The following is a 26227-nucleotide window of genomic DNA, read 5'->3' as shown; positions in this document are numbered from 1 at the left end:
AGATCATTTTGAATGAAATATTGACACATCGCTGGAACATTGGTTATAGAATTGTCTCTAAATTCACGTATCTTTTCGCACTCCATCACATAGTGACGGAAGGTGTGCGAATAATTTTGTTGACACAGTTTACATTTGGTCAGGTCTACATCAGCAGATAATGAGAATTCCGAGAGATACTTGTAACCGAGTCTAAGCCGAGCAGTAGTAACATCTAGAAGTCTGCTGATTTTATTGGATGATCCATAGATGTGTGGCTCCTCTTGCATGATAGTATGATGATAGATGGAATTACTGGTGTCAATTTCACTTTGCCTCAGATCTACAAGATCTTGTTGAAGTTCTCGGTGTACTGCTGCTCTCAGATTGCTCATTGACAATCCAAGGTTACCCTCAACGGCTCCTTTAAAGGCAGATTCTTTGGCTAACTTATCAGCTCTATCATGCATTCGGAGGCCAACATGAGATGGAGACCACATGAAATGGACTAAATTAAATAAAAAAATGCGGTTTTATACTATCATCCCCTCGATGACGTCATGCTCCCTTTAATTAGTGTTCACAAGCACAAATAATATTCAACAATAATGTTACACATTGAAAAACATATAGCTAATTCATTATACTTAAAATTATATTAATAGCATAACATATTGTATGTGTACATAAATAAATTGTGACTGAGAATGTGTATAAAACTAGAAATGTTGTTATTGTTGCCCAGCTGATGGAGTCGTGGGCTGTGTTTGTAGTCATTCATAAAGAAGAAAGATCACACCTTACAGAGGTAAAAACATTTTTTTCACGCAAACTTCACGTACTGTAAAGAAGACACAAGTCTTTGTCCATTAAAAAATCCCAAAGAGTGTGTTATTTCTCAGCCATAAGACACAGCAGTTTACCATAGACAATAGAAAGCCTGTACATTACCCAACACTTATAAAACCTTCAAGCAAATACATCTGGCACCTGTGCCATCGTTTCCTTTCACCTAACGCTTCTGTTCACCTAGCAGTAAATAGGTACCTGGGAGTTAGGCAATTGATGTGGTGGGTTGCATCCTTGGGAGATCCCCATTCTATATAAGAGTGTGTCTGTCGGTCTGTGCGAGTTTGAAGGCCAGATGCTTGTGGCTAGTCTCATCCAACTTTGCAGGGTGAATGGGATGGGGTATGGGATGGACATAGAATGGTCAAAGCTCGATCCTATGAAGAGGGCGGGGGAGGGGGGGATAATATTGCTGCCCTCCCCATAAAATTGGTGAAAGGTGGCTGGCAGTCCGTGGCATTGTCTGGTTCATAGGCATTGTCTGGTTCATAGGCATTGTCTGGTTCATAGGCATTGTCTGGTTCATAGGCATTGTCTGGTTCATAGGCACTGTCTGGTTCATAGGCATTGTCTGATTAAGAGGCATTGTCTGGTTCATAGGCATTGTCTGGTTCATAGGCATTGTCTGGTTCATAGGCATTGTCTGGTTCATAGGCATTGTCTGGTTCATAGGCATTGTCTGGTTCATAGGAACTGTCTGGTTCATAGGCATTGTCTGGTTAAGAGGCACTGGTTCATAGGCATAGCCTAGTTCATAAGCATTGTCTGGTTCATAGGAACTGTCAGATTCATAGGCATTGTCGGGTTCATAGGCATTGTCTGGTTCGTAGGCACTGTCTGGTTCATAGGCATTGTCTGGTTAATAGGCACTGGTTCATAGGCATAGCCTAGTTCATATGCATTGTCTGGTTCATAGGAACTGTCAGATTCATAGGCATTGTCTGGTTCATAGGCAATATCGGGTTCATAGGTATTGCCAGGTTCATAGGCATTGTCTGGTTCATAGGCAATGGTTCCAAACTCAATATTTTCCCAACCCAGTCTATAATTATTTGGGCAACAATAATGTATGGCTTATGGAATTTAGGCTGAAGCTGCCTCTGGGAAGGCAGTCCCCCCTTCCTAATTAAAGGGTGTCAGGGGTGTGGTACATCCCTGGCATTGTACCGCACAGCAGTAGGATTGTGTCAGGGCTCTGAAATCAATGCTAACCTACTGTAAGCCAGGGTCAGAATTTGAGGGCCTACCAGAAATGGGTGTTTTGCTACATTAAGAACTTTTCTGGGGGGAGTCCAGTAGGCTCCGGGAAGCTTCTGGATCTCACCCAGAAAATGGCTTTCATTACATTCAACGCTGTTTTTTTTTTTTTGTGAGGGGGGGGGACAGTGTGCTTAATCCATTTATGTATCACGTATACAACTTTTGGTGATATTTTATTTTGCCTTTATTTTAGGTCAAGCAAGATGAGTTCATTGTTGCTCCAGCTAGCCTTGCCATGTGTTCTCAGGTATGTATTGTAAAGAGTATTTTCCAAACTAAAGTATTTGCATTTCTTCATGTAATAACAGCTAATCTGCATTGCACATTTGGTTTACTGTAGGAAATTCAATTGTTCATTACCTTTTGTCAAATCTGGCCTAAGCTAGAGCAGTTCAAAGTTTGGATGGTTTTGGGTGCCAAATCTAGATACCATCCAAAGTTCAATAATAATAATCTGTAAAGAGTATGTTGCTAGCAGGTCCATCATTTATGAAATTAAATATCTGCATGAATATGTAATATAACGTAAAAATGTTGGGTATTATAACAGAAGAATTATTCAAATGCATCCTCTGTCTGAGGTTAGGGACCAAATGCTTGGGGCTACCCTCACCAAACTTTGCAGGCTGACTGGTCCTTATCTGGGAATAAGGTGTAATCAGTGGGTCAGGGTCAAGCCCCATGCCTCTCTTTTTGCATGAAATGGCAAATGACACTAATTTTCAATCTTGCTAAATGCCAGATTCCATCCTCGCTAAGTTTCATCCAGCATGTTATTTTGTACAAGATGATTAAATGTTAGTTTCTCTTATATAGGTAGTTAATGATGAAAATGGTATTTAGTGAAACTGGTTACAGGGATGAAGGGAATGTGTTGAAGAGTAGAGAAGGTGAAGGGTAGGGAAGTTGGTAAATGATCTGAAAAGTCATGAATGGTTGGGAAGATGGTAAGGGATAGAGAAGATGGTGAGTATTAAGAAATGTGGTGATGGGTAGGAAAGGTGGTGGTGCATAGAGTGGATGGTGAAGGGTAGGGAAGTTGGTGAAAGATAAGTAAGGTGGTGTTGGGCAGGAAGGATGATAAAGGTTTTAATCATACCTTAAAAGGCTGCACCAAAGACATCAAATGTGGGAATTGCTCTGATTCCCATTACACACAAGACTGTGCATCAGATATAGCTGCTCAAACTGTGGTGGCGATCATGACAGAACAATCAAACACTGTCCTTCATGCATAGCAGCAAAAACTACAGCTCTCCCCCACCAACATCCTACAAGACAGTAATGCACTGAAACAACCTAACTCAGTCCATCATCAACCACTACTTCACACTCAACCACAACCTTTGCTTGTACCAGATATGTCTGTCACTGACCATCCTGTACCCCCAGAGTCCAATCCTTTCCCACAATATGTACAACTGAGTCCCGATCTTGTTGAAACACTTGTCACTCCCATTGAAAATGCACTAGAAAAGATGCTGGACTAACTCGTAACTAAATTCTTTGCACAAGGAATCCAACCCATCCTTGAGGCTTACCCAACACACACCCCATCCACATCTACATACAATGACAGCCGACCTAACGCAGCTACCATTACTGTATACAAATCGTTTGAACTAATGATGGACAAACTCCTAAATAACTACTTAGCACACCTTATCTAAGTCACTTCCCAGGCTGACTTGCCACAAACCACAACCACCGGCACTAAGAGTAAGAAATCCCCAGCTTTATAAATCTCCCAGCAACCTGGCACTTTGGATGAAAAACCACATAAACCACTCTCCCACAATACATCCTCCAACCACTCCCAGATATTTAACACGCTGCACTACTAGCACATCACTGAAGACCGATGCAACAGCATCCCAGACGTAAAGATCTGAAATACGGCAACATAACATAACCCATCTTCAAATAACCTACCCCAACCTAATCTAATCTTGTACACACTAATCCCATGCTACTTAATATACTCTAATTTACCCTACCCTAATCTATCTGAATTGCGACTAACTCCCAATCATACTTTGACTCACAAACTCAGTCTTTTGACTTAACCACACACTTTCCATAGAACAAAGCAACATTTGACTACTGTACCACTTAGCTACCACAACTCCTCATCTTTGTCGTCCTGGGTCCATTTCCACTCATATATTTATTTTTGTCTTTATCCTCACACAAAAAGATGACCTCGATAACTTTCAACCTTTGCCAAATTGTGAACATTGATGCACTACTGTGAGTGCCACGTCTTTCAACATTACCACTCGTGCAGTCATCGAGAGGAAAAATCTTCATGCGAAACTGCACGTATCGCGAAGAAGAAAAATAGGAAAGGTGGTGAAGGAGAGGGAAGGTGGTGAAGGAGAGGAGGAAGGTGGTGAAGGAAAGGGAAGGTGGTGAAGGAGAGGGAAGGTGGTAGTGATGATGGTTGTAGCTGGTGTATCTAGTGGTGCCCAAGTTGTGAAAATGGTTATTGTGATGAGTGGAGTATGTAGTGAAAATGATTACAGTGATGAGGATGGTGTTTGTAGTTTGGATGGTTACAGTATAGAAGAGAGATGATTTTTGTTTATTTATTTATTTATATATACAAGAGTTCTTACATTCTTGTAAAGCCACTAGCATGAATAACATTTCGGGCAGGTTCTTAATCCTAATTTTTCCTCGGAATACGACCCACCAAATCGTTTAACAGCCAGGTATCCATTCACTGCTGGGTGAACAGAGGCTACAGTTAAGGATTGGCACCCAGTCAATCCTCCCTGGCCAGGATACAAAGGCCAAAAGGTTAGCGAAGCGTCAGGTGAGTGTTTTACCGCTGTGCCACGGGGACTACAAGGTTGTGTGTGTGTAGTTCAGATGATTACAGTGATGAAGATAGTGCACAGGGAAGATGGTTACAGTGATGAAGATAGTGCACAGGGAAGATGGTTACAGTGATGAAGATAGTGCACAGGGAAGATAGTTACATGGATGAAGATAGTGCACAAGGAAGATGGTTACAGCAATGGAAATAGTATGTTGTGAGTGTGTGGAGTCTGTTACACGAGCAATACCAGGTTTTCCTCCCTCTAGCATACTGTACAGGATGCCAATCTTGAAGATACATTGCTAGAGTAATGTATGATATGCATTATTTAAAAACTGGCTTAAGAATATTGAATGAAGTATTGGATAAATATTGTCTATACAATATGTCTACTTTCAGCCAAATGAGTAGAGTTTGATTTGAAGAGTTTATAACTCTTTGAGCTCTGAAACATTGTGTTTTAACTACACTGGAAAAGGAACAGGTTTGGGCGAGGACCAGTTCTAATGTAACTATGTAACTTGGATGCACAAGTAAAGTTGTAAATAGGGAGTGTATTTGTGAACTAATGTTTTAGTTTTCTTGGTACAGAGGTGGATCCCGGGCTATGAGAATAGCAAGCACTGAAGGGCATTTGAGAAGTTTAGCTGCACCAATGCAGAAGAGACAGCTTCATATGACTCCACAAGAGGTTTCTCCTTCAAAAACTATAAGAGATGGTAATGTGACATGCCAAAACTACATAACCCTTAGCTTTATACACTACTTACTATAATTCTGATAAAGTAAAATGAATAAGTTATTAGCACCACTTTTAGGTGTTGCTTGAACTAGCATGAAATTAATCTTGCTCGTCTTCTAGGAGTTTAAGTGCTCTTGAATTAATGATTTCCCCTTGTGCAGATGAGGAGTCACAATAACGTGGCTGAAATATGTTGACCAGACCACACACTAGAAAGTGAAGAGACGACGACATTTCGGTCCGTCCTGGACCATTCTCAAGTCAATTGTGGAATGGTCCAGGACGGATCGAAACGTCGTCGTCTCTTCACTTTCTAGTGTGTGGTTTGATTTCCCCTTTATATCTCAAATGTACTTGCAAAGCATAAATATTACATTTAAGAGTTGAAGATACAGAATTAATTTATCATCTATAGCTTATAATTGTGCATGCAGAGAATGAATTTACACATTTAGGTGATGAATTTACTGTACTTACATATTAAAAATGCATTCTACATGTCTTGAAGTTGAATATACTGAACATGTACAGAACAAATCTTTCTCCTATAAGTCATGTGTGTACAAATGTGACGTAATGTATATTGTACTTCAAAAAGTGCTGATTTTTATCAACTTTATTAAAATCTGACAACTTTCAAGGTACTTTAAATCTTTATTCAATTTATCACAAAGTTAAAAGTGAGCAGGAAAGTTATGCCGAGTGATAATGACAAGGTCTTCACCTCTAGGTAAAGACCTTGGTGAACGCCTCTAGGTCTTCAGCTCAGTACTGGCACTGAATAAATCATTAGTTTAAAATGATTATTAGCATCAGATGTTGTAATAGTATATACTGTACAGTCATTGTTATTGTTCACTGAAGTTTAATCATATACCTGTATATATATATATATATATATATATATATATATATATATATATATATATATATATATATTTTTTTAATAAATTTTTGACATTTCAGTGATAACCGACTTAACACACAAGGTTGGAGCCTCAAAGAGTTTCAGCCAAGTTGTGGATCGGACATTTCTGCTAGAGCTTCTTCCAGCATCCCGTGATGAGTTGCCCGTGCGCACTATGATGGTAAACTGTTAGCATTCGGTTTAAATTTTTTTGTGTAATTTGCTTCATTGGGGGAGGGGGGGATAGGTACTTAAAGTTAACTTTAAATTTTAAATATATTTAAGGAACTTTTTAAAAGTAAATATGGCAAATTTCAAATGAACTACATAAGACTTTATTAATTGAGGGATTCAAACAAATGATATAGATGCATACATTACATATGTTTAAAACACATGAGATAGAACACATAGAGTACAACATAGATACATTTATCATTTACTCAATAACTACAATATATAAAAATAAAAGCCAGACATGACATTGGGAGAGCTCCATCAGTAGCTTCCAGAGCCTAAGATCTGGTTTGGTCAAGCTTTAGGAAATTGCCCGAAGTCTATAAGCTCCTTGAGGACTATGAGGACAAAGTCCTTGACCAACTATAAGGAAAAGAAGGTAATGGTTCAACTGTTTAAATATCTGGTGCTCTCCCACTTAGATTACTTTGTCCAAGTATGGAGACCACATTTTTAGAAGGACATAGCTGCTCTGGAGAAGGTGCAACACTGGGCAACAAAAGTCATTCCAGATCTAAGATATCCCTCATATCAGGAACGTTTGAAGGCCACAGGTTTTGTCTATGGAGTTCAGTCTACTGGGGACCACGAGCCAGAACCTGCCACCCCCCCCATCTTTTACCTTGAGGTTACCTTGAGGTGATTTCGGGGCTCAGGCAACCCCCAGCTCGGTCGTCGACCAGGCCTCCTGGTTGCTGGACTGGTCAACCAGGCTGTTGGACGTGGCTGCTCGCAGCCTGACGTATGAGTCACAGCCTGGTTGATCAGGTATCCTTTGGAGGTGTTTGTCAAGTTCTCTCCTGAACACTGTGAGGGGGTCGGCCAGTTATGTTCCTTATGTGTAGTGGAAGCATGTTGAACAGTCTTGGGCCTCTGGTGTTGATAGTTCTCTCTTGAACACTGTGAGGGTTTGGCCAGTTATGCCCCTTATGTGTAGTGGAAGCATGTTGCTCTGGAAGAACCTCAGAGAGGTTCAGGGAGCAATGACCCTGGAACAACCCCCTGTGGTTGGGGGGTTTTCTTTATCTGCCATTGAATGAGTTTAGGCACCCAGAAAGGTATGCATAACAAAACAAACCCCACATGGTAAGAAGAATTATAACTAAAAACCGAAAAGAGAGGCAGAACTCCTTCCAATCCAAGGTAACAAGCAAACGCCACACTCCATCGCTGTGCCGCTTGTTCACGCAGCCCTCCCCTCCCCAACAGGGAGGGGGGAACCCCAGCTGCACATGGGGGATCCTCCGGGGCTCGCCCAGAATGTAACGTTTCATTGCATTCAACGCTGGTTTTTTACCGACTTCATCTTTGACAATGGTCACCTCTCTGATTTCATCAACATGCTTTCCAATTTATGTCTTAAATCAAAGCTGCTAAATCTGCTATATATAGCTGCAATAAAATACATGATTTTAAATTATCTGGTACATCTCCTCCTGTTCTTTATAATGTATCCATGAATGTCTATAGAATTGTAAATATCACTGCTGTCTAAACAGTATTTTTCATATACTGTACTGAGAATCGTGTCATAATTGGCCTTGTCACCTTTATTATACAGTTCATTATATAATTATGTGCATAATGATTTTGTGTTATGCTATTACTTTATTATGACTTTCGTTTTGCAAAGGGATAATTTACAGTACTTAAATTTTGTCTTAACTAAATCAATTAAAAAGTACTTAAATTTGTTGTGAATAAAGTATTTAATTTGCTTTGATTTGAAAGTGCTAATATGCCTACTGTACTTATAGATCCTGAAATAAAAACCATATTAATAATGAGTTGTTTACAGGATAGCTGGGATAGTGTACTTATTCCTCTGGGATCGGAAGAAAGACTTCGAGAGAAGTATGTAACTTTCATGGGAGGTGTGAGAATTGGACGCCTGTTGGAAGATCTTGATGTGTTTGCTGGTAAGGGTAATTACCTAAGTGTAGTTACAGGACGAGAGCTGCACTTGTGGTGTCCTGTATTCCCAGTTCGCTTTGTCGTACAGTATAACGTTTTGACTACTAACGGTTTTGGCCTTATTCAAGTCGTCCCTAAGCAGAATTAACATTAATTGTACATTTTCCTTAGGCTATTAAATATATCCTAACATTTAAATTTAGATATTATTTCTACTATGAGCATAGATCGCAATTGTTTTAATAATTCTGGTATTTGACTTTTGGAATAACTGTATCCATGCTTTTGTTAAATCTCTTGATAGTTTAATACATTGCTACTTGAAGATAGTTGATTCCAAGAATCAATTATTAATATGCAAGGTATATATTTTTCAGTTGTGTTCGTGTCAGAGACCAGTAACATTGGTGATATGAAACCAATAGAATATAATATAGAATATAATATATAAACTATATTTATATGACCCATAATGCATCTTTCTTGATGTCTAACCCCTGTGTCATCCTGAAGTCTAGTAACCGTACATTTTCCTGAAAGAAAATTATATCATCTTAAACTTGACAGTCAATAGAGTAACTGTGATCTTTGTAAGAATAGTGCACCGAATAATATACAAATTATTATTATAATACTGTATTTATTCTATCAGTTTTTTGTTTGATATTCTTCATGTTTCATATGTTTTTGGAGTACTGGAATATTCAAGAGTTCCTAACATTGTGATTTTGTTCTATTTACTGGGGCAGACACTATACAATTTTTTTGGCATCAACGTCCAAAGACTGGTGCCTATCCTGTGATGATTTTTTTAATACAAGAATACAAAAAAAAAATTTAAGACAAGAATTTTCATAGGTACAGTACTGAAATTTTAACAAAGTTCAGTTCTTATTTGGATTTTTTTCTTTTCAGTATGGCTTTGCTACAAGCACATTAAAAATCCTCGCCAGAAAGATGATATGCCCAGTCCTTACAGTATTGTTACGGCCCTTGTAGATAGAATAGATTTTAATCAAGAAGCAATTTTGCGGCCAGATAAGGATATCAGATTGTCTGGTCACGTTTCCTGGACTGGCCGGTCATCCATGGAAACAATCATCACAGTAGAACAAGATATTGATGGGATATGGAAGCAGGTAAGAGTTCATATAATACTTTTGTTCCATTGATATTTATTTATTTATTTATTTATGTATACAAAAGTTATCACTGTACATTCTTGTAAAGCCACTAGCACGCATTGTGTTTCGGGCAGGTCCTTAACATTTTCGCCCGGGCATGACGCAGCATTGCGTCATCCGTTTACTGTCGGTAATGACGGGCATGATGCAGCATTGCGTCATCCACTTTAAATAATTGCCAAAATCAGGTTTTTATCCGATTTTTTTGGGACTGGTTTTAAAATGCGCGCCGATGTCTTCCCATTTTCTTTGTTGCGCCTCGTGGCCTGCAGGCGGCTCGGCACACGCCGTCGGCCCATTGTTTTCGCTCCACTGTTGTGACCGGTGTCGCCTCCCCTCGCATCTCAAACGTGTGAACATTTCGACTATTTTCCGTGGCTATATTTCTTACTGCGCCTTTAGAAACTATCTACGCTTACTCCACGATGGATAGTAATCATGAACAAGGCCCTTCCAGGAAGAAAATTGCGAAAGAAAGGCTTGAAAAGGGCGGGAATTGGGAGTGTAGCTGGAAGGCGTCTGAGCGCTCACTCGCGGCTAACGCGTGGCCCGTCTTCAACTCGTCGGCGGTTGGAGCGTGACCAGGTTTTTTATTTTATATGCTAATGTTCCTCTAGAGAATTCTATTGCGAACCCATTGAGATCAAAATGAAAGACCTAGGACAAAAATTGAGGTGACCAGAGTGAAAATAGTGAAAACATTTTATCGCGTTTGCGCGCTCCTGGGTAACTCGTTTGCACTTTCTCTGTTTGCTGCGGGTAATTAGCCGGGCTTTTGGAGTTTATATGCATTTAGTGCTATAGAGAATTCTATTGCGAACACAATGATACCAAATTTAATCTCGTAGGACGAGAATTAAGGTGACAAAGTTGAAGAGAGTATACACTTTTCAGAATTTACGCACGCTCCCCTGAAACCCTTGGACCCAAAGCGCACAGTTGAGGGGTGGCGTGCGGGGTACGCCAAAGTGTTAATCCTAATATATGTTCTCATTGGACCAACTGCTATTTAGATCCCCCCTCTCTTTACCTGTTTGATGGCTCCTTGAATCTCTTCACCTGTCATAAGTCCTTTTTACTCATTGTTGCTTCTTGTTAATAGCTTGTAGGAGATTGAAAATGCAGGTCTGTATTCATTTTGTATTTAAAATATAAATATATATATATATATATATATATTTATATATATATATATATATATATATATATATATATATATATATATATATATATATATATATATATATATATATAATAAAAACAGTGGTACCTCGGAATATGAGTGTCCCTGTATACGAGTTTTTTGGAATACGAGCAGGATATAATGCTATGCCGAAGATTACCATCAGAGTGCCGGTGAGCTGATGGACAAAAACGCCTCGGCTACCATCAGCTTTTGACCGGTCGTGATGGTCGAGTGGATTAAGGTGTCCTGTACACACCAGGTGCAGTGTGCTTCTGGCAGTATGGGTTTGAGTCACTTCTGGGGTGTGAGTTTTCAGTTGCATATAGTCCTGGGGACCATTCAGGCTTGTTCGCATTTGTGTTCCTCACGTGTGCCCCAAAGAATGAGGTGATTTGATAAAATGCTATGCCCAAGATTACCATCAGAGTGCCGGCGGGCTGATCTATCCAGGTTATCTTATCTTGAGATGATTTCGGGGCTTTAGTGTCCCCGCGGCTTGGTCCTCGACCAGGCCTCCACCCCCAGGAAGCAGCCCGTGACAGCTGACTAACACCCAGGTACCTATTTTACTGCTAGGTAACAGGGGCATAGGGTGAAAGAAACTTTGCCCATTGTTTCTCGCCGGCGCCTGGGATCAAACCCAGGACCACAGGATCACAAGTCCAGCGTGCTGTCCGCTCGGCCGACCTGATGGGCATAATAGCCTCGGCTACCATCAGCTTTTGACTGGTCGTGATGGTCGAGTGGATTAAGGTGTCCTGTACACACCAGGTGCAGTGTGCTCCTGGCAGTATGGGTTCGAGTCACTTCTGGGGTGTGAGTTTTCAGTTGCATATAGTCCTGGGGACCATTCAGGCTTGTTCGCATATACATACATATTCACTGTACTGTATATCCAAAGGGTCCTGGAAGTACAGGTGGGTTTGTTTTTGACACACAATCGAAAATTCAGGGTTTGAATACCAGGTGGGATGGAAATGGGTGGGCACATTTCTTTTCACCTAATGGGCTGTTCACCTAGCAGTAAGTAGATACTCAGGAGTTAGTCAGCTTGTTGTGGGCTTGAATCCTGAGCGGGGTCAGTAATTTGACCTGGGCGAAAGGGACATCAATAAAAACCTAATGTGTATGAATACACTCTGGCTTCCTGTCCCCCAACACAATGAATTATTATTATTATTATTATTATTATTATTATTATAAATACTGTATACATATTCAGAGTGAGAAAAATTGATTTTATTTGAATATACTGTATCTGTTGTAAGAAAGTCTAGTATAAGGACAAAATTCTTTCAAAGATTATATGCTCTTAAAGATACTGTTTACATTTAATTGTTCATTTTTTTCAGGTTACTCGTGCACTGTTTGTAATGGTTGCAAGGGATCCTCTCAATCAGGGCTCGGTTGTAGTTAATAAGCTTGTATGTGAAAGTCCGGAAGAGCGGAAGATCTATCAGGCTGGAGAGATAAATAAACTGCATCGAAAAGTGATTCAAGAAGAAAGCCTATTCAGAGTCCCACCAAATGAAACAGGTTTGCTAAAAATCTGTTTATGAGTATCTAAAATTAGCATGTGTTTGGGGAGAGAGTAGGTTATCTTGAGATGATTTCGGGGCTTTTAGTGTCCCGCGGCCCGGTCCTCGACCAGGCCTCCACCCCCAGGAAGCAGCCCGTGACAGCTGACTAACTCCCAGGTACCTATTTACTGCTAGGTAACAGGGGCATTCAGGGTAAAAGAAACTTTGCCCATTTGTTTCTGCCTCGTGCGGGAATCGAACCCGCGCCACAGAATTACAAGTCCTGCACGTTATCCACCAGGCTACGAGGCCCCCTACGAGAAGTATTTTCAAACAGATAAGGTGTAAGGAAGATTGTATACATGAAGAGCACTTTAGGATTGCATGTTTGTTAATGAACAGACTTTTGAAACAGTTGAGAACTGTGATGGTCAGCAATGCTCTGTCTGCTCTGCTGACTCAGCAGTGTCTTTCATTTATTATCTGAGACCAACATGTAGGTTTTAATACTAAGAGAGGTATCTTTTGAGTAGTTCTTATATTAGCAGATTGTAAGAGTGTTAGTGTGCGGAGTGTAACAGGAGGACTTAGCGGTTGACTATGCCGACGGCTGGAGGTGCGCACAGCATCTCTCTCCTTCCAACGTTCCAGATACCTTTGAGGGTTTTCAGAGCTCACTGAAACTTTGAAACTACTGACGGTTTTGACCTCCACCACCTTCTCGCCTAACTTGTTCCAACTGTTTACCACTCTGTTTACAAAAGTGAATTTTCATATATTTCTTCGGCATCTTTGTTTAGTTAGTTTAAATCTATGACCTCTTGTTCTTGAGGTTCTAGGTTTCAGGAATTCTTCCCTATCTTTTAGCAATTCTTGTTACTATTTTGTACATAGTAATCATATCACCTCTTTTTCTTCTGTCTTCTAGTTTTGACATATTTAATGCCTCTAACCTCTCCTCATAGCTCTTGCCCTTCAGTTCTCGGAGCCGCTTAGTCACATGTCTTTGCACCTTTTCCAGTTTGTTGATGTGCTTCTTAAGATATGGGCACCACACGACCGCTGCATATTCTAGCTTTGGCCTAACAAAAGTCGTGAACAATTGTAAAAGTCGAGTGTAACAGTGTTAGTGTGTAGAGTGTATCAGTATTAGTGTGCAGAATGTAACAGTACTGGTATTAGTGTGCAAAGAATAAGTGTTATGCTAATAAACCATAACATTTGACAGCACATACAGTACATTGTTTTAATTGTTCATGTAATATAATTTTCTAGTCACATTACTTCTCTTTATAAACATACAGTACCATGATATATGCACTGTGTGGGGTGCAGGGAAACACATCATCCCATCGTAAAACCAGGCATGTGATGTATAGTAATTATTAAAATAAGGAATTATGTACTCACAGAACATGTGATGCAGAAATTCTTGTATATTACAGAGAAAACTTTGGTTCATGAGCTGTTCATGTCAATGGCTAATCCTAAGGAGCACTCATACTCTTCCAAGAAGACACCTGAGAATTCTATTTGGCTTGAAGACACCAAACTGAAAAATCTCATCATATGCCATCCTGAGGTAATGACTAATAACAAAGGTAACAGTTGTTTCATTCTTGAAGAAAGTTTATTTTAGGATAGTAGTCATTAAGTGCTGACATCTTTTACCAGTATTAAAACTGTAACAATAATTTAAAGTAATTTTCTGTAGAGAGCCCCTCCGGCTCCCTGGAGCTATCAGACTGGTATACACTATATTAATCTGGGGCTTCAATTTGGAGTTCTGCCTACCAGGGACCACGAGCCAGAACCCGGCCCCCCTCAGAGAGGCATGATGAGCAATGGCCTATGGAAACCCCCCCATGTGTTTGGGAGCATTCCATGGCTACCATCGACCAGGGTTAGGCACCCAGAAAGGGAGGCATAACAAAACAAACCCCACTTCGTAAGAAATTGCAACCGTAGACCGAACAGAGAAGGAGAACTTCCCCAAAACCTAAGGAAACAAGCAAATACTCATTTGCTCGTTTTTTGTTTGGGGTAGTTATGTCCAACAGTTTGGCTTTCAGTAGTAATATTTTAACCAGATAGGGTTTGTTTTGGAGCACCTACCTTTCTGGGTGCCTGACCTGGTCGATGGCAGACATAGAATGCTTCCAACCACATGGGGGGAGGGGGGGTTCTATAGACCATTGCTCCTCGTGCCTCTCTGAGGGGGCCAGGTTCAGGTTCGTGGTCCCCGGTAGGCCTAGAACTCGATTCGCTTTGATTGATGCCAGGGTTTAATACATTTATATCAGCCAGGATAGCTCCAGGGAGCCTCTGGGTCTCACCCAGAAAATGGCATTTCATTATATTCAGTTTTTTTTTATATAACCTTGCTGATCTTGTTGTGGTTATCTTACAGGCTTTTTTTTTTTTTTTAGTAGGCCCATTTTAGTGTGTCGTGTGGTTCCACATTTTGTGTGGTGAAGCTGACCCAGTATAGTGTTTTATTATTGTCCTCCCATGGCCCTCTCATTTTATACTTTGACCCCATCTTTAATTCAGATCGTATGGAGCTGGCCCTCATCTGAATTACTCGAAGTTCTTTCGTGATGACCCTCAGATTGGAATTTTATACTTACTTTATAGTATAGAAATGTAGTATTGTACACATTTGAACTGAAAGACTTTAATACTAAATATATTTTATATGAAATTTCCCCCCATTCCCCCACTTTCCCAACAGGGAAGGTGGGGGAAAGGCATTCCATTTTATCCTGGCTTTAGGGAGGGGGTTATTTTGCCCTGTGGTGCATCTTGTTTCTGGCACCTTAGTCATTCTTTTTCTTTGTCTTCCTCCTTCAGTCTGTCTCACCGATTCTATTTGTGGCTTGTCTCTTGCTCTTCCTACTGGCAAAAGTGTGGAAAGCATTTGTGGTGAATCCTTTTTGCTGGTTCTCTCCTAGAATGATTTTCGGCTGTCCATCTGCATTGCCTTTGCCCGGGGTTGTTCGTGGATCTGTTTTTTGCTGTCGCTTGTAGGTCATTCTTCCTGTAGAGCTTGGCTCCAGAAGGGAAAGCGAAGATTGTAAAGGCCCTTGTCCACTGTACTTAAGTGAGAGAGCTGTAGAATGCCTGGTATTATATAAGTCATACCAGCAATGGGGAGTGTGCTAGCAGGGGAAACTACTGAGGCTGAGTTCAGAGATTAGCTTAAGATACAAAATCTAGAATTAGAGCTTAGTATTAGAAACAGAGAAGAACAGTCCAGTGGTAGAGAAGATGGATTTGTTGTAGGAAGTTCTGAAAATTGCTTGAAAATTGCACTGCTTCAGTTGTGTGTGTAGAATACTCTTCATCGAAGAACGACTTTAGGATATATTCTGGCCAACTAATACCTTTTAGTATACTAATTAATGGTTTATAGATTTATGTTGCCCAGAAGCAGGTGTCCACCTCGTGCAGTGCGAGGAGATGGGATCCCACTGGTAGAGAATATTTATTGTGTACCTCCTTCGTGGCAGGATATAATATTTTGAATACTCTCCTGATATGAGATATAGACTAATGTCTACCAATATAATATTAGTTTCATACTTTATAACATAACATTAAATCCAGACTAATGCTGTGAGAATTTTACCTCAACCCTCTTCAGCACAGGAATCGGTTCAAGAAGGTGTTTGGAGGATTTATCATGCGTCAAGCCTACGAATTGGGTTGGGCATGTGCCTTTACATATAGGTCAGTACCATTTTACTAGCATGTATTCATAAATTATTGGTAAAATTCACATTTATCTTCTTTATCACTTTTGTAAAAAAGAGTAGAATGTTTAATTAAAACGAGTAGTACTTGACATTAAAATTGTTAGTATATAACAATAAGATAGTCATGATTCATGGACACATGTAAAATGAATTTAGGGCCAGGATAAATTTAGTGGAACCTCTTTAATGTGACAGTCTATTGGCATATTGGTGTGTGGTGTGCCCACAATGATCACGCTATCAAATGTTCTATAGCATCCTTTCCATCACTCTACTATATACATTGTACATACAAATATTATTTTTCAATTTTTTTTCAACATTCTATGCATACCTTTTCTGGGGTGAGTCCCTACGACTCCCGAGGAAGACAAAACGCTGATGTAATTTACACAGATTTCGCAAAAGCCTTTGACAAATATGACCATGGTGTTATTGCATATAAAATGCATTCAAAAAGAATTACCGGAAAAATAGGCAGATAGAGCTACAATTTCCTGACTAACAGAACCCAATGTGTAATAGTCAATAAAATCAAATCCGGTCCATCAACCGTGAAGAGCTCAGTCCCCCAGGGTACTGTGCTTGCTCCAGTACTTTTTCTCATCCTCATATCGGACATAGACAAGGGCACAATCTATAGTACTGTATCATCCTTTGCAGATGGCACTAGAATTTTCATGAGAGTAGACAACAGAGAGGACACGGCAAACCTCCAATCAGACGTAAATCAGGTCTTTCTATGGGCTACAGAAAATAATATGGTGTTTAATGAAGATAAGTTCCAGCTTACCTTCAAAGAACACAATAAAGTAGCCGTCACAACTGCAAGAAAAATGACAGGTTGGATAACAAGTACCATTCACACTAGAGATGCAATACCGATGGAGATACTTTTCAAGACGCTAGTGCTCTCTAGAGTGGAGTACTGCTGCACAATGACAGCCCCTTTCAAAGCTGGAGAAATTGCTGACTCGGAGAGTATGCAGAGATCCTTTACTGCTAGAATCCACTCGGTAAAACATCTAAACTATTGGGACCGGCTAAAGAGCCTAAATCTGTATTCTCTTGAGCGCAGGTGGGAGAGATACATAATAATTTGTACATGGAAAATGTTAGAGGGGCTAGTCCCAAACCTGCACACAGCCGCGTCAAACAGCCTGGTTGACCAGTCCAGCAAAGAGGAGGCCTGGTCGACGGCCGGGCCGTGGGGACGCTAAGCCCCGGAAACACTTCAAGGTAACTTCAAGGTATGGAGTTCTTGCCTACTGGGGACCACAAGACAAAACCTGGCCCCCTCAGAGAGGCACGAGGAGCAATGGCCTATAGACCCCTCCCCCTGTGGTTGGGAGCATTCTGTGTCTGCCATTGATCAAGACAGGCACCCAGAAAGGTAGGCGCCCCAAAACAAACCCCTATTCTGGTGAAGATATTGCTACTGAAAGCCAAACGAGTGGACAGATCTCCCCAAACAAAATTAGCAAACTAGCATGACGTCATCACGTCGCCGCACCACCGTCTGCACAACCCCCCCCCCCTACACAACCCCCATCCTTTACAACCTTTAATCCTTTAATCCCTGCACAACCCATCCTTTAATTCTTACAGAATTACAGAGCAAATAATCAGAAATACAGTCACAGTAAAAATGCAGACAAAGCCACATTAATATGGCTGAAAATTAGACCCCACAACTCTCAGATCTGAATATGACAGAAATAATGACATTTTGGTCCATCCTGGACCATTTTCACGACTTGATAATGGTCTAGGATGAACTGAAAACATCATCACTTCCTTTATGCAGGTGATGAGTCATAATAACATGGCTGAAGTATGTTGACCAATCCACATACTGTACTAGAAAATGAAGGGACGACGACGTTTTGGTCCGTCCTGGACCATTCTCAAGTCGATTGTGAGAATGGTCCAGGACAGACCGAAACGTCATCGTCCCTTCATTTTCTAGTTTGTGGATTGGTCAACTTCCTTTATCATTTATCTCACAGAGAACAATCTAGTAAAATCAACATAACATGAGTTTGGTAAAAATAGATCCTGCCTCACTAACCTGCTCTTATTTCTGAAAACGGTAACCCACTATTCAGACAAAGGACTTCTGGTACATGTAGCTTACATGGACTTTGCTTAAGCTTTTGACAAGGTATCACATGAAAGATTGACAAGGAAATTACAGACACATGGAATAAATGGGAGAATACTGGAATGGATAAAACAATGGTTAAAACATAGAAAACAAAGGGTTGTGCTAATTGGAAATGAATCTGACTGGGGAAATGTGCTAAGTTGGGTTCCACAGGGGTCCATTTTGGGGGCCAACCCTTTTTTCATATACATTAATGACATAGATGAGAATATTACAAACCACATCATCAGATTTGCAGATGACATTAAGATCTATTGTAAAGTGGGAAGTGAAAGTGATATTGGGACCTTACAAAGAGATCTATATGAACTCCACAAATGGTCAGATGACTGGCAAATGCTTTTTAATGTCGATAAATGCAAGACCTGACATGTAGGGCATAACAATTCAAATCACAACTACCAAATTGACATCACTACATTACAACAGATAGATGTAGAAAAGGACCTTGGAGTCAGAATCCATCACCTTTACCTTCAAGGAAAAGAAAGTAGTCGTTCAATTGTATAAGTCTCTGGTGTGCCCCCACCTAGATTATTGCATCCAGGCATGGAAACCTCATCTTCAGAAAGACATAGCTGCTCTGGAGAAGGTGCAACACCAGGCAACAAAAATAATACCAGAGTTTAGTCATCCCTCATATCAGGAATGGTTGAATGCCACTGGGTTAACAACACTACAGACCAGGCATGACAGGGTAGATCTCATAGAAACCTTCAAAATACTAAATAGAAAGCAGATATAGAATGCTCCCAACCACACGGGGGTTTCTATAGGCCATTGCTCCTCGTGCCTCTCTTAGGGGGCCAGGTTTTGTCTTGTGGTCCCCGGTAGGTAAGAACTCCATGCACTTTGACTGATGCCAGAGAGCTAATAGATACATATCAGCCTGGATAACTCCGGGGAGCCTCCAGGTTTCACCCAGAAAATGGCGTTTCGAACGGTGAGGAGGTGGAGAGGTGTTACTGTTTGGAAAGGAAGTTCCCTTCCATTATAACATCAGGCAGTGATGACTTCTCTGGGGTACTCTCTCTCATATGTTTTGTCTGCATACCACTAGGATCTGGTTGTGGCTCACTGCTTGCTTGCTTACTAAGAATCTGTCTAAAGACACGTGTTTTCCCCTATGTTTTAACACGTGTCTGTAGGGATACATCACATTCATTCACTATGAATGATTTTTTTTTCTATGGTCATCCTCACATGTGTTTTCTTAGGTTGAACCTTACCACTGACTTTATTGGGACCCCATGGCATAATATATAATAATTACTTCTATGTTCAAAAAACAAAAAAGCACAAAAACAATTAAATTCTTTACGAGCACGCTCGTCACTAAATGGATGGCTCTGGTAAACTTAGGCGGGATCACCTGTGCTACCAGGAACTACGTGCTCGGTCAACCCATACGTGTGTCAACAAAGTCGCTAATCGAGGCAACGGTCGTAAGTCGAGTCGTATTTTTTGACGAAATTGGGGTCGTAACTCGAAAAATTCCTAAGTAGGGGCAGTCATAAGTTGAGGTGCCACTGTATTATACATACTGTACCTTGCTGACACTCGGGGGATTGACTTACCATGTCAACCAAGCAGCAAAACCCATCACAGAGGGCATGAGGAGCCATGGACAATAAATGGTCACTTATGCATCTCTCAAGTGCAAATTCAAAGAACTGTGCAAAATCCTTCTACCCTCATGAAACTGAATCAAGCACAGCCCCATGTATCCAAAGAGGAGCAAGACCTGCAAGGATTCAGGTGTTTCTGATGCATGTGACAGTGGAACGAACCACATGAGCAATGCAATGGGAAGAACCGTAAGCCATATGACTTCCAGTGTACAGCAGTGAAACTGCTTCTATCACAAAGGACAGAATCATGATGGTAGCATGCCAAAGTAAGATAAAAAGCTAACTATTTAACCTCCCACTCAACAGGCCTTGCCTTGCTAACTAAATCCCGAAGCACTACCTGAAAAAAGGGTGACTTGAAAATAAGTCAATCCATTGGATAGGTCCAACCAAAGTGATATTAAGCAACAAAGGTCATGCATGGTTGATGGTAAACATATGTACAACCACTTGCACTGGACAGAGTCCGAAGAAAAGCAAAACCACTTGCGTGTGAACAGTGTCCAGTCCCCAGCAAGAATATACCAATTGGGTCTGTAGCACACCATGCAAAACAGATGGGTGGCTGCTTGGGACCCCTGAGGTCTTGAGCTGTCCTCTGGTGGCAACTGAGAGAGAGCAGATGCTGTTTGCCTGTTCCAACTAGCAGTTGGATCTGTTTCCCTATCTCATCCCTTTCTCATAGGATTTGACTGAGTGGTTCTTTAAGTTGAGGGTCAATCCTAGATTCCTATGTGCTTCCATTATCTCTTTCAGGAAGCTAGATTTGGATCCTGATTTCTGGTATGCTAAGAGTCTCAGTAATGTAAATTTTGGGGACAGCTGTGTGAAGTCAGTGCTGTAAGCTCCAGGAGCTGGCTGAGGTAGCCAGCACAGAAACAATTCCCTAAAATGGCAGTCAAATGAAATCTCTTTAGTTTATGCTCGGAACTTTATGCTATTCTCTATGCTCTTCGTCTCCTGCTTTCTCGTTGTCAGTCTTCCTTTGTAGTTGTTGTTGACTCTCGTAGTGCCCTCATGGCTCTCGGGTCCTTTAATCCGGTTCATCCAGTAGTTGTCGAGATCCAGCATTGGCTGTTTCTCGTTCACAGTAAATTTAAGTCGGTTGAGTTTTGTTGGGTTCCCAGCCATATTGGTGTGTCTTTAAATGAACGTGCGGATGCTGCCGCCAAGGAAGCTGTCCGCTCTTGTCCCATCTCTCGTAAAGGCATTCCGTATTCCGACTTTTACCCGGTTATCCATTCCTCAGTCCTTACCCGTTGGCAGGCTTCTTGGTTGTCTGTTACTGGTAACAAGCTACGTACTCTTAAATGTTGTGTTTCCTCGTGGCAGTCCTCCTTCCACCGTAACCGGCGGTGGGAAACAGCTCTGGCGAGGTTGCGTATTGGCCATACTCGCTTAACCCATGGTCACTTGATGGAGCGCCGCCCTGCTCCTTATTGTCCTAGTTGCATTGTCCCTCTTACGGTCGTGCATGTCCTTCTTGAATGTCCTGACTTCCAGGACAAGCGTGTGTCTTGCTTTCCGACCGCTCCTCGCGGTCACCTGTCCCTCAATAGAATTCTTGGTGACTCGGATACTTTTGATATCGTTCGCCTTATGCGTTTTTGTTCTCGTATTGGCATCCTTGGTGATATTTAGCGCCCTCTGATTATTTTGCGTATTTGATGGTGCTACATAGCCTTCCCGGTTTGGTGCCTTCTTTTGATAATTACTTACTTACTTTAGTTTATGCACTGTACAATGAAAACCTGAGTCAGTAGTTGGAGGGAGACTACTTTATTTTTAAGATTTTTGTTTGTTATATTATTGTATAATTTTATTTTGTATAAATATTTGTAACTTAAATAAATGTTAATGATTGCCACATTAAGGAGGTTTATTTTGTGTTGGACACCAAAACCTGTTAATTGAGCTTTTTATTTTACCAGTTTTTGTTTAAGATTGAATGTATTGTATCTATTAACACTCAAAAATTACTAATGTGTACTGAGAGGAAGTTCATGCCAGTGTTTGTATTGCATAACTAATGCCTGCTCTACTAACCTTTCCTACCAGTCTTCCAGTACTTGGAACACAAATGCTATGCATTATAAAACAAATTTATAGCTAAAAAGTTCTTCATACTACAGTATACGCTTTATTGTTTCAAACGTGGGTTGGACATGTATATGAGTGGGATTGTATGGTTATAAGTAGAAGCTGCCTCTTATGGGCCAATAAGCCTTCTGTAGTTACCTATGTTCTTATGCTAAACTCACTGCATAATTGTATCATAATTTTAATTAATATCATTCATACGAGTTTCAAACTTGAGAATTTGTTTCCTTGGCATATTTTTGTTCTCTGATATGTAATTTTGTTTTTCCTTAATGACATTTGTTTGTTTTTGATATGATATTACAGGTCACATTTAATATTGGCATACAGATGATTTAGAGAGAGAAGCTGTTGATCAATCTGAACACATATTTTGAGTTAGTGTGCTTAATGCTATAGCTATCGTTCTCAAGGAAAATACAGAAAAAACATTTTATCTCTCTTTCAGTTTCGCAATATCTTCAATAAAATCTTTGGTGGCTTCTTGATGCGGCTAGCATTTGAGCTTTCATGGGCCAATGCCTTTGCATATAGGTTAGTACAACTGGAGAGAGAATGGCTAGTGAAGGATTTAGCAGGTTGGCAAATGTGCGGTTATAATCTATAATACAGGGGACACAAAGTAAGTTCTTTTATCTGTATTTTCTCTATGTTCCACTCTGCTTTTCAGCGAGATAAAATAGATATATGATTACAATGATTTTATTTGGAATAATGTTTCTACATACATAGCTTTTGGCAATTGTAGAATCTTAATCCTCAACATACAGCTATAATCTAAATTACTACCCCTGACTATAGACAAAATAAAAAGTAGATAATTATTTTGCTTGTTTTTTGTTATGAAATTGTAGCTCTAAATTGAACGGCATGAAATATTAAGAACAAAACACACATATTTATCCTGATTTTAGCCTGGACTGTAGTCAACATTCCTTGTGGCATTATGTTGTGTTAGGAACCAGGACCTAACAAAAAAATATTTTTTGGGTTATTTTTCACATGAAATATATTCGAAAGAAAGGAATCTGTATGCAAAAGTAAAAAGAATTCCAGACTAAATCTATAAGGTAAGAACCTTTATATTGACTCAGGTAAGTGCTACTATTCTATTTTAATGGGAGACCTGGGGCTGAAGAATGTGTTGATCCCAAATTATTTTGTAGTCTCCCATGAATGCTGGGAAGGCAGTTGAAATATTGGATACATATGGGGCAATAAGGGTATTCAAACATTGACACAAGATGTCAATGGGGAGGGGTGCTTAACGGCTGAATGGACAGCGCTCCGGGTTCATATGTCCTAAGGGTCTGGGTTCAATCCCCGGCGGAGGGGAGAAATAAATGGGCAGAGTTTCTTTCACCCTGATGCCCCCTGTTCACCTAGCAGTAAATAGGTACCTGGGAGTTAGACAGCTGCTATGGGCTGCTTCCTGGGGATGTGTTTGTGTGAAAATTAGGATTAAGGACTTGCCTGAAATGCTATGCATTATATCGTACAAGATTGTAAGAACTCTTGTACAGTATCTATATATATAAAATAAAAATAAATAAAAAGATTTTTATTCTCATACGATAATGATGATAACGACATGGCACCAGACCAGCGTTTTTCAACTAGTGTGCCTAGAACTAATGTTTTACAGGTGTGCTGTGGGAGTTTGAGGGAAGGTGAAAAATATCAGAAATAATAAGAAATATGAACATTAATTTTATAAACCAATCTTCTGAAATCCATGATCAACATTATTTACAAAATATCATTATGATTAAAAGTTTAGCTATTAATCTTTCAATCTTTCAAATGCAGTCTTAATACCCATTTAATATATATGTATATATATGTATGTGTATATATGATGCAGGTTGAAAAAGGTTGAAAATCTCTGCACTAGTTGATCACACAATAATGACCACACTTGGAGAGTTAAACACAGCATCTCACTCTGTCTTTTGCAACATTTCTCCCAAAATTTAATTTAATAACATTGTCATTACATCCAATACAGTTTCTAAGCAGCTCTTTGCCTGCTACCCCAATAATGGTCCACTCAAGGCACTGCTCAACATGCCAGGCCATCACTGCATTTGAGCTCCACCATAACGAGGACATTTGTGAATAGTTCTACCACACTGTTTAGGGAAAGGAAGACAGTGGTGAGGAGAGGTTAATTGCACCACCAAAAGTGGCTATCTGGTTGCACTTTGTGCTTGGCACCCATCTGCTCAACATCTATGTTATAGGTTCCTGGAGGGGTAATTGCCTGAGTTTGTTATTAGGTTTTGCTGGGTTTCTAATATGGTTGGTGGACCCTGGTTTCCTGAGGGCATTCCTTTAGTCTTTTTGGGCCCTTATCAAGGTGCTAGCCTTTATACACATTTTCTCCGCTCTGCTTCTTTCAGTGTTTGGGGTGTCACACTTCTGCATTGTCGACTCCATGTCCAGTATCCTGTTTTTCCACTCACTCTTATGTCTCCCACTGTCATCTTGCTTGCTGTGTGCCCTGAGTTTGGTCAAGGCCTTACTTGGCAATCTAGTCTCTCTCATCCTGCTCCAAGGTCCAGCTCTGCCCCTGGTCATCTGATGGATAGTTTGGTTCAACATGTCACCTACCTGTTCTCGCTTTCATGATGTATGTAAGTTTGTTGCTTTGATGGCCTTCTTTTTCCAAGATGTCAGTTAATTCCTGGGCTTGGAGTTTTTGGTGGTCCAACAAGGTGCTGGCTTCACTACTTGATAGATGTTTTGCGACTTCACCGTGCCTGTGTAGTGCATGGGTATTTGGGGAACAGCTGATGCTCTTTTACCCTAGGTCCTGTTTTTCTGTTTTTTTTGTGATTGTTGCATGAATTTCTAACCTATCCATTTTTTTTATGTACATATAGAGGTAACCATGAAAATTAATAGGTGCAGTATGGAGGTAAATGTATTGTAAATGTAAAATGTCAGAAGGAACAAGTTCCTGTCTTAGACCCTTATGGCCCAACATTCAATATCTTTTCATAACACCACCCTCATCTGCATAACACCATATTGCTTCTGCAGTTTGGTACATTACATATATAAATTGAACCCTCTACATGTGGCAATCATGAAAATTTCCATATCACCTGTACCCACAAAAAAGCAAAGGAAAGCTGAACAAAAAAATGTCTTTTTCTGGTTTCACAAGCTGTATGAGGAAGCCGGGTGTCAGAGTTATTGTGTCATTCAATGGCATAAACACGAGAGTTACTGACAAGCTAGTTTACACAATGTTGGAGGCCTGGTCGAGGACCGGGCCGCGGGGACACTAAAAGCCCTGAAACCATCTCAAGATAACCTATGTTGTGTTTGTGTTGAACAACTTGATTAATGTACACAGTTGTGTTCATTAAAATATATATTAAAAAAATAAATAAATACGAAACAAATCCGGCAATAATAACAATAATCATCAAGTGATGTTGACCACAGTGTCCCATGTGATGAATAAATGATGATAACCACATGTTGAGGGTTACAGGGCATTTAGGCTTTAGCTATTCTTGAAATTATTTTTATATGCCGACTTTAGACAAGTCATGGCAAACTTTTCTTTAGAATGATCACATGTATACAGTACCATAAATAGTTGTGCAGTATTATGGAAATGTGTAGATCCTCCCTCTAGTCGTTTTTGTAACTCATGTTTTTAATGTGATCCTGCTTTTTAAATGGTAACAATAGATTTAATAACTTGTTATACCATTTCCAACTTAATTTGTTTTGTATTACAGTATTATTATTACTGTTACTTTATTAAGTCTTTGTATTTTGTGTGAAGTACAGTATTACATTTCCAAGTAACATTGAGTTTTGGAATCTTGACATTACAGACATAAAAGCCAATAACACATTTTTGTAAATTCTCTTGTGTTTTGCAGAACATTATTAATAATCTCTAGTTCATCAAGGGTTAATAATGTATAATAGGTCATACTCTTATAT

At 40.1% G+C, this 26227-nt stretch overlaps 1 protein-coding gene across 2 annotated transcripts in view; it reads left to right on the top strand.

The window, feature by feature from the left end:
• Nucleotides 1-703: 703 nt before the first annotated feature.
• LOC123773704 (acyl-coenzyme A thioesterase 9, mitochondrial) overlaps nt 704-26227 on the top strand; it is a 43722-nt gene continuing 18198 nt past the window's right edge. The window contains exons 1-9 of one of the 2 annotated variants that reach the window (XM_045767566.2): nt 704-787; nt 2282-2335; nt 5504-5631; nt 6621-6742; nt 8597-8717; nt 9628-9851; nt 12435-12618; nt 14048-14184; nt 16249-16334. In XM_045767566.2, the coding sequence (XP_045623522.1) occupies nt 2292-2335; nt 5504-5631; nt 6621-6742; nt 8597-8717; nt 9628-9851; nt 12435-12618; nt 14048-14184; nt 16249-16334 (1046 nt within the window). In that variant the 5' untranslated portion in view covers nt 704-787; nt 2282-2291. Of the gene's footprint in view, nt 788-2281; nt 2336-5503; nt 5632-6620; nt 6743-8596; nt 8718-9627; nt 9852-12434; nt 12619-14047; nt 14185-16248; nt 16335-22706; nt 22793-26227 lie in introns of both variants that reach the window. The other variant, XM_045767567.2, reaches the window with a different exon arrangement.

This window comes from Procambarus clarkii, chromosome 72, assembly GCF_040958095.1.
Source record: "Procambarus clarkii isolate CNS0578487 chromosome 72, FALCON_Pclarkii_2.0, whole genome shotgun sequence".
NCBI lineage: Eukaryota > Metazoa > Arthropoda > Malacostraca > Decapoda > Cambaridae > Procambarus > Procambarus clarkii.
The sequence above is the reverse complement of the archived record's forward strand: the minus strand, read 5'-3'. Positions and strand labels throughout refer to the sequence as shown.